The 12,926-nt window shown below is 44.0% G+C and overlaps 1 protein-coding gene across 1 annotated transcript; it reads left to right on the forward strand.

The window, feature by feature from the left end:
• The first annotated feature begins 524 nt into the window (after positions 1 to 524).
• On the forward strand, positions 525 to 12,747 carry GET4 (guided entry of tail-anchored proteins factor 4). The gene is made up of 9 exons (XM_071571363.1): positions 525 to 706; positions 5,000 to 5,078; positions 5,457 to 5,538; positions 5,850 to 5,999; positions 7,599 to 7,737; positions 9,604 to 9,744; positions 9,828 to 9,903; positions 10,064 to 10,136; positions 11,175 to 12,747. The coding sequence occupies exons 1-9, from the start codon at positions 546 to 548 to the stop codon at positions 11,261 to 11,263; spliced, it is 990 nt and encodes a 329-aa protein (XP_071427464.1). The 5' UTR covers positions 525 to 545; the 3' UTR covers positions 11,264 to 12,747.
• Positions 12,748 to 12,926: the final 179 nt, after the last annotated feature.

Genomic DNA, 12,926 nt, shown 5'->3' on the forward strand with positions numbered 1-12,926 from the left:
TAATTTTTTAATTTTCATCAGCTGCTTGCGTAAGTGAGGACAGACACTAATTTCCACTTTCTCCCCTCCCTGAGGAGCATCATTGACTCTCAGGGTGCTGGATGAGCACGGGAGGGTCAGTCAGGGCACGAAGCTCGGGGGGAGAGGTGCAGGAGCAGCACGTGTTGGGCAGATAATCACACTGAAACTCTTGAAGAAAAGCCCCATTCCTGTTTGCTGGGTGACTTTTCCACCATGTGATGTGGAAGGTGTCGGGGTTGGTGTAATTCCGGTCCCCCAGCCCTGCCTATGTCCCTGAGCCAGAGCAGCGCCCAGCCCCTTTTTGCTGCGCTCCAAGAGCCACCGATCCGTGTTTTGTCACGTTCCGCCGCTCCCTGAACCTTTATCAGCCCCTTTATGGCCCTTCGCGGGGCCGTTACCGCCCGCGCCGCGCGGAATGAGCCTCGCGGGCCGCCGTCCGAGCGGGCGGAAGCCGGGCAGCGAGGGGCCGGCGCTGTGCGCGCATGCGCCCCGCGCGCCACCTCCCCTCCCCGTGCTCCGCGCTGATGGCGGCGGCGATCATGGCGGCGGAGCAGGAAGCCGCGAAAGGCGGCGGCGGCGGCAGGAACCGCGGCGGCGTGCAGCGCGTGGAGGGGAAGCTGCGCGCCAGCGTCGAGAAGGGCGACTACTACGAGGCGCACCAGATGTACCGGACACTGTTCTTCAGGTAGGGCCGAACCGGGCCCGCTGCGCCCCCCCCGCGCGGCCTTCCAGAGCCTTCCCACGCACCGGGCCCCGCCGCTGCCCCCCATTGGCCAACACGGCTGCCACTCACCGCGTGCCGCTCTCTGATTGGCCCGCGGGGGGGCGGGGTGGGGCGGGCGCGGCGGGGCCCGGGCCGGGCCGGGGGAGCGACGGCCGGAGGGGCCGGAGAGTCCCCCTGGCCCGGCCCGGCGGCTCGGAGAGGGGCTGGAGGGGGAACCCCGACCCCAGCTCGGCTGAGGGAGCGGCGGGGCACGGCAGAGCCCCTGCCCGGTGTCCTGCCCCGGGCACCGTCCCGGTGACGCGCGGGGTTGTTGCGTTAAACTGCGCAGAGGTCGCGGGCAGGGCGGAATTTACTCCCCCTGTCCCCGAACGTCTCTCGGCGGCTCCACGTTCCGGGGAGGCCGAATGAGGCCCCCGCGGGCATCCCCTGGGGCTCGGCTCTGGGCTCGCCCGGGCCGCGGGGCCGTCCTGGAGCTGAGCTCTCGCTGCCAGCCCAGTGTAAATGTCAGCCACGGGCTGTTGGCGGCCTTGGAACGTTTGCTGTTGTTGACACGAGGCTGCTTTGCTGCACAGCACAGCCATCCTGGTGCCGCGGTCAGGAAGGAAAAGGGTCAGCTTATATTTCCCTGCACGAGGGAGTTTTTAAGAATAAGTTTCACGTGATGTAGTATTTGTATACATGACAGTATTTGTATACATGACAGTGACTAAATAGAGCAGACCTGGCCGTTTATTCAGGACTGTTACTACTGCCTCTTAACATCATAAGGAAATTATTTTTATTGCAAAACTTTCCTAGGTTTTATTTTTCGCATCCACTCTAACTCACAGATTCACCCTTTCTCTCATCAGAATTTAAAATGTGGGCCCGTGTGTTCAGACACACAGAATAAGGTGTTTGTTCCAGTGGTTTCCTTGGTTGGTCCCAGATTTGTTCCCTTGTGATCTGCCTGGGAGAGGACAGGAGGGTAAACTGCCTTCACAGAATCAGTTGGCTTGGAAAAGGCCTCTTAGGTCAGCAAGTCCAATCTTTGACCAATCACCACCTTGTCAGCTAGACCAGAACACATCCAGTTGTTTCTTGAACCGTTCCAGGGTGTGTAACTCCACCACATCCCTGGGCAGCCCATTCCAATGCTTGACCACCCTTTTTGTGAAGAAATTTCTATTGATGTTCAACCTGAACCTCCCCTTAAGGCTGTTTCCTCTTGTCCTGTCACTTTTTTCCTGGGAGCAGAGCCTGACCCCCACCTGGTTCCACCCTCCTGTTAGGGAGTTGCTGAGAGCACGAAGTTCCTCCCTGAGCCTCCTTTACTCCATGCTGAGCCTCCCCAGTTCCCTCAGCTGCTTCTCATCAGACTTGTGCTCCAGACCCTTCCCCAGCTCCATTCCCTACTCCTGACTCACTCCAGCCCCTCAATGTCTTTCCTGAAGAGAGAGGCCCAGAACTGGACACCACCTCCCCTGTCTTGTGCCTCCTGTCTTCAGACCTGATCTGAGTTAGGATGAGAACAGGCCTGTGAAAAAGCACAGAAAAATTGCAGTCAGGGAAAGAAGTCCTTGATGCACAGTCCTACTTCTGTCTCCACTGTACACCAGACAGCTTGCCCTGCTCTGCCCTGTGTACCAGCACCATCAAATTAAAGCAGTTCATTCTGCCATAACCCTCTGATGGGATCAGTGAGGCAGCATCCAGTCCTTAAGACTTAAATTGTATTTGGAAATAAATCTAAATTTAAGACAAAGCCTGGCCTATTTTATAGTAGGGATTATGTGATGTGGTGTCTGCAGTGGTGCAAGAAGTCTTGGCTTAGCAGGTCACTTCTCCTCCAGTCTTCTGGATGTATTAACTCACATACTTTGCTTAAGCCTTCCTGAATTAATTTGGAATCAAAAATCCTGCCTGTTCCATTTTAAATGTGAGTGAAATGAGGTGCTCAGTTAAATGAAAAAGTGACATTTGCATGGCTAGGAAAAGGCCTTCCTTCTAGGCAAAAAGGTGGAATGTGACTGTGAAACTTGTTTGGAAAGTCACAGTGCCCAAAAGAGAGTGCTGGATAGTCCTCTGTAAAACGTGTTAAATATCAGCATTTTTCCAGAGACTTGTTCCCACAGGTTGGGATGACCTCAGCTCTGGAATTGTGATTAGGATAGCCAGTGCTTTTAAACACACCAGCCTGTAAAACACTGCTCTGGTCTCTCAGAGGTTAAACTTGAAATCCTGACTCAGTTTCATACACTGAGATGTATTTGAGAGTGAAGGAGGAGGAGAAGTGGAGGAGGAAAGATTACCATAAGCCTGCCTCCTGCAGAGTTATTATCCCTCCTTGTGATCCACAGAGCAGGTGGAAAAACTGCTGTTCCTACTTGACCCTCAGCTCCTCTGAACAGGAGTGTCAGTCCACAGCCTGGCTGGGCTGAACTCTTCTCTCTTCATGATTTGGTGACTGAGTCAAACTTCCAAGAGTAACATCCTTGTTACATCAATTTCTATTTTCCTGACACTTGCTGATCATTATTCTGGTATGAATAATATGTTCCAGGATTTCTCTTGTTCTAAATGCCATTTAGAGCAGTGCCATTAATATTTATTTTTATGAAAAGAAACTTTTCTAATAAAAGTTCTTAAAAGAACCCCAACTCTTGAAAATTTATTTTATATTGTAAAACTCTTCCAGCAATTTTTAGTATCTTCTCTAATAATTCCCAGATTAGGAGCTCTCAAACAGCATTGTGAATCTACTGGAAGTAGAATTTGTGGAAGTGGATCCACACGGTGTCAAACTCCTAGAAACAGACCTGGATGTGAGCCCAGCTATGAAAACGTTGCAGCAGCAGATCTGTTTGACCCACATGCAGAACATTTACCGTGCTGGTTGCACATCCAAAATGTTGAGAAAACTTACTCCAAAACACCACCAGTGTGCTGCTGTCCATTATTTCAGTTCGCTGATATGCCTGGAAGACCTTGGTGGTTTTGGGAGCTGGTGAGCAGGATGGGAGTGTTGGCTCCTCCCTTGTTTGTTGTCTGTGTGATGTTACCAGTAGGGCCTGTTCCTGGAGCTGTCACATGTGACAGGAATCTCAGGTGCGGCACAAGAGCTTTGGGGTGTCCTCGTTGTCTCTCCACCCTCTGGCTGCTTCACCCCCAGAGACACCAACCCCTCTGTTACCCCATGGGCACCCCTGGGCTTTGGGTCACTTTGGGGGACCCTAGGGCTGCAGGAGCAGAGGGACTGCCCTGACCCCCAGGGAGTGGGAAGGGGTGACACGGGCACAGCCCAACCAGGTGTGGCACAGAGGACAAACCAAGCACTGCAGGTACCAAAGCAGCGTGGCCAGCTTATCTCTGCTGATATGACCAAATCAGCTGCTGTTGTTCCCTACTGAGAACAGACTTTTGGAGAAGCAGTTAAGAGAAATGGAATTTGGAAATTATGTCTGCTGCCACACCTGAGCTGCTTTTATGGGAAATGCTGTGCTTACAACCTACAGCTGTGACTCTCCAAGAGCTTTAGTTACTGACAGTGATGATGTGCAGGAGGCTGCAATCAGTGGTCAGAGGCTGCTACAGTAACCGTTTGGAACGAATTCTTTCATTCCTCATTTCTTGGTTAACTCTTTAAGTAAGGATGGTGGAAGCTGCAGCAGGTGTGTTTTGAGGTGTTAATATTTTGTTTATTTGGAAGTGTTTCATGGTGAATCTTGCTGGGTGTGTTTGTCCTACTAGAGACAAGATCCTTTGGTTCAGCAGAGGACTGTGGGCTGATGTCAGAGTTGTAAAGGTCAGAGAGAATTAAACCAGTGGAAAGGAGGTATGAGCGAGGAGAGTGCTGGAGTCACTTGAACAGTGCTGGGTGCGTGAGCTCTCCAGGGGTTGTTCCAAAAATTGTTTCACTAGGATGGCTTTGGTAAAGGCTCTCAATTGACTTCTGAGTGGTGTAGTTCAGTGCATTGGTACCTTTTCCTCAGGTGAACTCCTGGCATCATTCTCTTTTCTTTGTTACAGCCCAGATCATATTTGTAGCTCTGTTTTCATTCTTATGTTCTTTGTTTTATTCCATGAAGTTTGGAGAGGAAAACAAATTGTAACTTGCAGTTAAAGCTACATCATTATTGAAACTAACTTGATTTAAAAATAAATTTCTTGTGGCTTTTATTTTAAATTTTAGGGATCGTTTAATCCTTAATGTATAACTAAGCATAGACAACTAACTTTGTGGTAACTTTTATCATGGCTTTGATATTTTTTCAGGTATATGTCACAAGGAAAACATGCAGAAGCAAGAGAACTAATGTATTCAGGGGCTTTACTGTTCTTCAGTCATAACCAGGTAAGTCACTGGGTTTGTGTGTGTGGTTTGGGTGGTAGGGGGTGGTTATTCCAAGATATTGAGAGATGAATGGTGAGTTCTCAGGGGTAAATGTTTGGGCTAATTGCTTTGTAATCTTTTGTTTTGTCTCTTTGTTGAGCCTTTCTCCACAAAGGAGGATTATGCCAAACTGGAACATGCAGCACAAGTGTTTGTGACCATCCAAACAATAACTGTATTTTGCTTTCCTGGAGACTTCTCTTTTGGTGCCATCAAATTACTATAATTTTTTTTATAAGGGAAGGCTGAGACTTGATTCTGTGCCTTAGCTGTAGATGTTGATAAAAGTATTAAACCTACTGCTGCCAAAATCCTGGCTGATGTGTGTCTGTTTTGCAGCAAAACAGCGCTGCTGATCTGTCCATGCTGGTTTTGGAGTCTTTGGAGAAATCGGACGCAAAAGTAGCAGAAGATCTTTTAGGTGAGGTGACCTTTGTGCTCTGTTTGATGGTGTTTTAGCTGTGCTTTCCCTGCACAGTGACTGTTGTTAATAGTCTTGAAAGCTGCAATCCTTTTTGGATGAATTCCCATAGGCTCAGGGTTACCTTCCCCATGGAAATGGACTGGGGGGAAACTTCATTAGAGAGTAATGGATTCCTGATAACTTTCTGGGCATATTGGAACTAACATTGCTGCCTGTCTTAAAGATGTGTTTTATAAATAATGTACTGAAAGCAGCAGATCATCTTATTTCTCTTAATGCTAAATATTTTTGAATCTTATTGCTTCTAGAAAACCTGGCTAAATTGTTTAGTTTAATGGATCCAAATTCTCCTGAAAGAGTGGCTTTTGTATCCAGAGCACTAAAATGGTCTAGTGGGGGATCAGGAAAACTTGGACATCCCAAACTACACCAGTTACTAGCTATTACCCTGTGGAAAGGTAAGAGAAATCAACTGGCTTTTTTGTGTTTTCCTTTGAAAATGTGGAAAGCAAGATATTTTAAGAGATCTACTTCAGAAATAATCTAAGGAAGCTGAGATGGAAATGCTTGATTGAGTTCTGCTATTATCTAATTTTTGCAATAACATTATCTTAATGTTACTAACAATAAAAATGGAGCTGTGATTCTGTATGAGTGCAAAACCCAAAACAAATGTAAGGTTCTCTGTAAATGGCAGATTGATGCTTTAGTTGACTTAGTTTGATTATGTCATTAGGAGGAAAATTGCTGGCTAGCTAAGCTGTTGTGTTGGTGAGGTTTTCTGGTTTTTAAATGTTGGCTAAACATGACAAAGATTGAAGTACATCACCTGGCATCCAAAACAGTCTAAACTGTAAATAAGTACTTTTTGAGGAGCTGGCCAGCAAGCTTATTCCAGAATGAATGCTCTTGCCTTTGATTTATGAACTGTTTTATCACTTGTGATGTGATGTAAGATAAACACAAAATGCTCTAAATAATTATTTTAATTGCAGATGATAGCCAGCTTTTAAAGTCTTGCATTCAAAACATAACAAAGGTGATTGAGAACTGTTGAATACATGCCATTTGTTCTGTGGTTTCTCATGAGTAACTGTGTAAGATGATTGTTTATTTTGCATTTTCCAGTAGCTGCCAAGGGATATCAGTGGTTTCATGTAACACCCCTGACCCAGTAATGGTCAACACTGCAGCTCATTGCCTGTCTGTGTGCCGTAGGCAATCCCATAGCTGCTCCCATGGACTTAGGTTAGCCAGAAAGGGAGGATTTTCCTCAAAGCATTATGTTAGAAGCTGAGCTAGAATTAGGGTAAGAAACAGTAGCATTCTGAAAGTAAAAATCCCCGTTTTACAGCTGTGTGCTCACTGTTCTCTTGAAGAGCAAAACGCCTGCATTTCCTTCGTCTGTGTTTCTTTGAGTTGCATCAGAAAAGGCTCAGATTTTTAAAACAAAGCTGTCAAATTCCAAAAGTTAGCAGCTCTCTGGTTCTGTCATTGCAGTGATTTTGCCCGACGCTTTGCTTCAAGTTCTAACAAATCATTGCCATTTCTTACACCTTTTTCCTGTATAATTGCTGTTCTCTTCAGCATATGGAAGTAATTTTAATTTTTATAGCAAGAGTGGGCTAAGCTAAAAATAGGAAATGCCTCCTTTCTGTGCACTTAGAAAAAAGGACACTGAAGGTGCTGTTTGACTTCTTGGTGCACGAGGTCTAATATGGAATTTCTCGATTCCTGAGAACTTAGGAGAGCAAGTGAAGTGTCAGCATGCAGTTAGATAAAATGATATGACCAAAGTTCAAGCCAGTGGTAGCTGGCACAGAATAAACTGTATTTAATAGCAGTTGCTCAGATATATTTTAGATAAAATTCATTATTATCTCCCTTTATAAAATGTCTGTAACTTATAAACTTTTTACCAGTTGTCTTGTTTATATACCATGTGTGTAGCTCTTTTATCAGCTAGTAAAGAAAGTACAAGCTTAATAAATTTTGGTTTTACATTCAGGTATGATGAACTGATTTCTAAAAAGCCATTTTCTTTTTTCTTTTTCTAGAGCAAAACTATAGTGAATCTCGGTATCACTTCTTGCACTCCACAGATGGTGAGGGCTGTGCAAATATGCTGGTAGAATATTCCTCGTCCCGCGGATATCGCAGCGAGGTGGACATGTTTGTAGCTCAGGCAGTACTACAGTAGGTGTTAAACTTCTGTACAAGTATTTTGCTGAGATAACATTGTGTTTGGGGCCAGTTTAATCCTGATAACTGTAGGTTAACCACACATCGTTTTCAAAAGATACTGTGAAACTGGCCAGAGCTTCTGAAAGTCATTTTGTGCAGTAACAACAGGAGAATATCTTCTGAAAACTGACGTGTTAAATTGGTCAGACTGGGAAAAAGAAAGCAACATGTTAAGGTTGAAACCTGAAATCCTGTTAATTGCCTGAAGAATTAATGCAATCTGTTTGACCCTGAAAGCACAATTCTTAGCTTTGTTAACACCACTTTATGTCTAGTTAGGGCTTACCTCTATGTTCTCACAAAGACTGGACCAAAGCAGGCTCTGTATTTAGCTTTAGCACAGTTCTTGCTCTCAGACCCGTCCTCAGAGACAATTTGTCCTGGTCACCCTCATCCTTGAGCAGCAGCACTGTGGCTTTCAGTGTGACACTGCTGCCTCTCATTTACTTTAGGCATTTATTTTGTAGGAGGTGGGAATGCAAGCTATTATGTGCTTTTGCAGAGCTCATGTAAAATGAAGGTTGACAAAGCCAGTTTTACTGTGTTTAATCAGCTGATGGCTTTCTTCAGTCAGGGAAAGCAGCTCATGGAGGAGTCTGAGGAGGAGGTGGAGACAGGACTGTGTGGCAGAGAGTCAGGGAGAGAGTAGGTGTTGGGGGAGAGGGAGGAGGTGAGAGCGAGTTTGTCTCTCTTTTGGCAGCACTGAGCTGTCATATCAGACTTGTCCTCCTTTCCATAGCTGGTTGCTATAGATTGCTGTGATTTTGAGCAGTAGCTCAAATCCTTTATGGAAATCCAGTATATGCAGGACTCCTAAACAATTTCATGGGGCTTTGTTCTGAAGGGGGGGAAATTCTGGGCAGAAGTTAAGAGTAAGAGATTATTTTTTCAGTGTTTATACAGCATCCTTTACTGGCCCATATCTCAAATGCTGTGCTAAATCCTCTTACACAGCACTTCAATGAAAATAGTTGCAGTTCCTTGCCTAGCAGTGAGGCAAAAGAGCCCCAAGCCCTTGCACATGTGAGGGTGCAGAATTAGAGGCCAGCCTGCCATCACAAACTGGGAAGGGTGCTCATGGCAGCCTTCCTAGTGCTTGCTGGCAGCATTTGTCCCAGATAAAGGCCAGTTAGACCAATGGGACTTGCAGAGATTGCCAGTGAAATTAACTGGAACTGAACAAAGATTTGATTGGTTTGGGAGATTGATCTGTTGGCTGGGGACAAATGGCTTGGGAGCTTGAAGTGTAGTTTTATTATGAGACTTGTAGGCATGTGTGTCAAACTTATTAGTGGTCCTAATGCCACATTATTCTGAAGTGATGCTAATAGAATGACAGAGTTGTTGGACACTGACAGACACATAATAAAAGGAGATGTGTTTTGTAGTGGATGAGTCTTTAATTTGGTTTTTATCTCAACACAGTAATCTCTGGACCAGTAAACACAGTATCATGTTTAATGTGAATTACAGGGTAGTCTTTCCACATTTTGATTAAATTGATGCCCTCTATTGGTAACTATCCTGTGTACAATCTGTTTAGATCCTGGTTAAACACATTCTTTAATGTCTACTGTCCCGCCCAACCTGCCTATTCCACTTTATTCTAGTAGTGATTTCCTCCTTCCTCAGTTGATGGCCAGACCATTCCCAAAGAGGTACATCTCTGCCAGGGGTTTGCTATCAGTTTAAGCCTGAGATGGCCTCTATGCACAAATGAAATAGATAGTTGATCTTTTGGCTTCCCTTGTTCTTTCTGCGTGTGAAACTATTTCTCTGCCTTTTGTTTTTAATTTGCCTCATTCTTTCCTTTTTCAGATTTCTCTGCTTAAAAAATAAGACCAGCGCATCAGTCGTTTTTACAACATACACACAGAAACATCCTTCGATAGAGAAGGGTCCACCCTTTGTTCAACCACTGCTAAACTTCATCTGGTTTCTGTTGTTGGCCGTCGATGGGTACAGTCTGATTTCTGTCATGTTGTTCTTGGTTTCTTTTTCAGTTGTTACTGAGATTACATTTTTCGTTGTTTCCTTTCTAGAGGAAAACTAACAGTATTTACAGTATTGTGTGAACAGTATCAACCGTCACTGAAAAGAGATCCCATGTATAATGAGGTGAGTTACTCATAAATGGGGTTTAACCTACTGAATTAGTTAAATAATAGCTGATTGTTTCCTTTTTTGCGACTTGTAAATAGAGGTTGGTGTGACTGCTACCCATAGTATTTCCACCAGTATAGTAACTGACATTTTTCTTCATCTTGTGTCATTTCAGTACCTAGATAGAATAGGACAGCTTTTCTTTGGTGTTCCGCCCAAGCAGACCTCGTCCTACGGAGGATTGCTAGGTAAGGTTGGTTTGTAGGTACCACCTGGCTATTGAGCAGTGACTTAGATAAAACATCTGTGCTGGAAGCAGATAATCTGTTTAAATGAATTTATAATTCTTTTCATAGCCTGGAGAAACAGTCCCTGCTATAGAGTACAAGATTGATTGGTTGCATGTGATGTTAGTTTAGTGAAGTTAGTAGACCTTTCACCTCTGAGAAGGGGAGAAGCACATAAATGACTGTTACGGTTAATTTTTGACATTATGGTATAACTTCCTAATGTAAAGAAGCATCTTACTGGTGTTAAAGCTTAATTTCCTCAGACGTCAGTGGCTGATTTTCCTTAAGTCTGGCCTTTGGTAGGGTTCTAATGCTGTCCTTCTACAAGAAAAGAAAAGGAATAGGGAATTTCAACCCTCATTTCCTGGCTTGTGAATAGAATTGAATGTTTTTCCTTCAGAACTAAGCGTCTTTATTTGTAAACTGACTAAAGCTTTATCTACAACTGTCAATTCACTGATACCCAAAGTCTGATGAAAAACATGAGCATCGTGTTTTTACCATCTGTGATTTGCTTTTAAGCAATTCAGGCACCTTTCAATTAAATAAAACAGGGAGAATACATAAATGTATTTGAATCTTGAATAAGTTTTTTGCAGCGTGATGCAGACTGTTTTTTGAGAGTTTCACTGCTGCTCATTTGGTTGGGTGTGCTTTTCCCTCGGGGTGCAAATGTAGGCCATAAATATGTAACTTCGGTGAGTTCTTCCAGTGTGTTCTTAGAGAAGAAACAGTATCAATATTCTGTATCAATACAGAAACAGTAAACATAACAGTAAACATAAACAGTATCAATACTTCCTGAATCAATATTCTTTATGGAAACCAATGTGGGAGTACTACTGTCTTCAAAAAATAGGGTTTTTTGGTGTTCTTGATTTTTTGTTTGTTTGAGTTTTTTTGTTTGGTTTTGGGTTTCTTGTAGAAATCTGTACCCTAACAGGATGGAAGATTAGTTAAAACTAGTGAATTTGACTGTCCTGTATTTTATTCTAGGAAATCTTTTAAACAGTCTGATGGGAACTGGGGAAGATGATGACACAGAAGAGGGTCAGGAAGACAGCAGTCCTATCGAGCTCGACTGAATGTTGTTGTCGTTGGGTGCCGTGTAAATCTGATGATTCGATGACTCCAAAGACACTTTTGGAATTTGAATCCTGAGGTTGTTTCTTGGTGCCTAAAAGGGCTCCTCTGGTCTTTTAGAAATGGTTGCTGAAATGTTTATAATGTCGGTCTATATTATTTATGTAAAAAAACAAAGAAAGAAACCAACAAAAAGTAGCCAAATGAACCAATCGGAGCAATTGTTAGTGGGTTTCCGATGCAGCGGCTGGTGACTGATTAAAATCTAGTCTTCTACGGTTTCTGATGCAGTATTCCCTTTTGCACAGTAATTCAATAAAGCATAAACATGGGTCTTGTCCTTCACGGCCTGCCCAATACCGTCTCTGTTATGAGAAAGCCTCCTTGACCTCTGCCCTCTCCAAGGAAGATCTCAAAATGCAGGGGGAGCAATTGAATAATTTATTTGCGAGGCTGGTGCCAAAAGTACTGCAAGACAAGCCAAGCAACATAATTTCAGATGCACATTCAAGAGACAATGGTACAAAAAGTTGCTTCCACTGCCATGAGTAACATACACCCCCTTCATACTGCCTTTACCTCTCCCCAAGGTCTGGCTCTGGCTGAGCCCATCTGTGTGTTTTTAGCTGATACTTCCTGAAAAAGCACAAGATTGAATTGCTCTTGAGTAAAAGTCCATCAGTGGAATGTAGGTAATTGGCTTCCATTTGGCATCTAAGATACCTCTGGCCTGTGGCTCTACTCTGGGACAGGTTATTTGTCAGTGTAAGTTCACAACAACGTACAGGTGATGGCAGGACAGTGAATGACAGTTTGCTGTGAGCAGTGTATGTGTTTGAACTGAGCTGTGTGTAAAGAAAAGGGATACTGCAGAACTGCTCGTCCTTTATGATATATTTATTTTTCTTGGGTGATTGATTCATTTAACACTTTCTGTTAAAAAGAATAAATCAATAAATAATGGAGTAACTTCACCCCCAGCAGTAGGCATAGCCATTCTCCATCTCCTCTGTAATGCAGCACAGTCTGGTGCAGGGAACAGATGAAAGGGTGGGGAAACACTTTATTTTTTCATGATGAAAATAAGAAGCTTAGATTAATAAACAGCAATCATGCATGGGGGAGGGATTAATACAAATTTATTGACTGTATGAAAAAAAAGACATTGACAGGAAGACTTTGTGTTAATTGTGAAGTCTCAAAATAAACACTTTATACCAGGATGTGCAATAGTGCTACTTTCTGAGAGATTTCCATGCAGAGATTTTACTTTTCTTGCTGTTTTTTTTCCACTCTGCATTTGACTGTGGGTCATCCAGCCCTCAGTGCTGCAGCTTCACCTTTGTGCAATGAAGGCATAATTCTAGGGGGTTATTGAAATGTCTAGAGAAGATGTGGATTGCTTTGATTTGTAGCAAGTTCAGGGAAGAACTGCCTACCCCGGATGGTGCTGTAGACATTTAATAAATGATCTGGGATATCAGCAGATTTAGAACCATGTCATTTCATTGCCTTTGGCTGCCAGGAGTGTACCTCTCTTGGGTAGGGTATCCACAGGTGTCCAGCAGCAATGTCCCTTCCTGTGTCCTGCATATATGACCCAAGGGGAGATTATGTTTGTGTAAATACACAGACATATGAATAGCTTTTTGTGAAGATAATAAA

The sequence above is a fragment of the Pithys albifrons genome, chromosome 16 (assembly GCF_047495875.1).
Source record: "Pithys albifrons albifrons isolate INPA30051 chromosome 16, PitAlb_v1, whole genome shotgun sequence".
NCBI classification, from domain to species: Eukaryota; Metazoa; Chordata; class Aves; order Passeriformes; family Thamnophilidae; genus Pithys; species Pithys albifrons.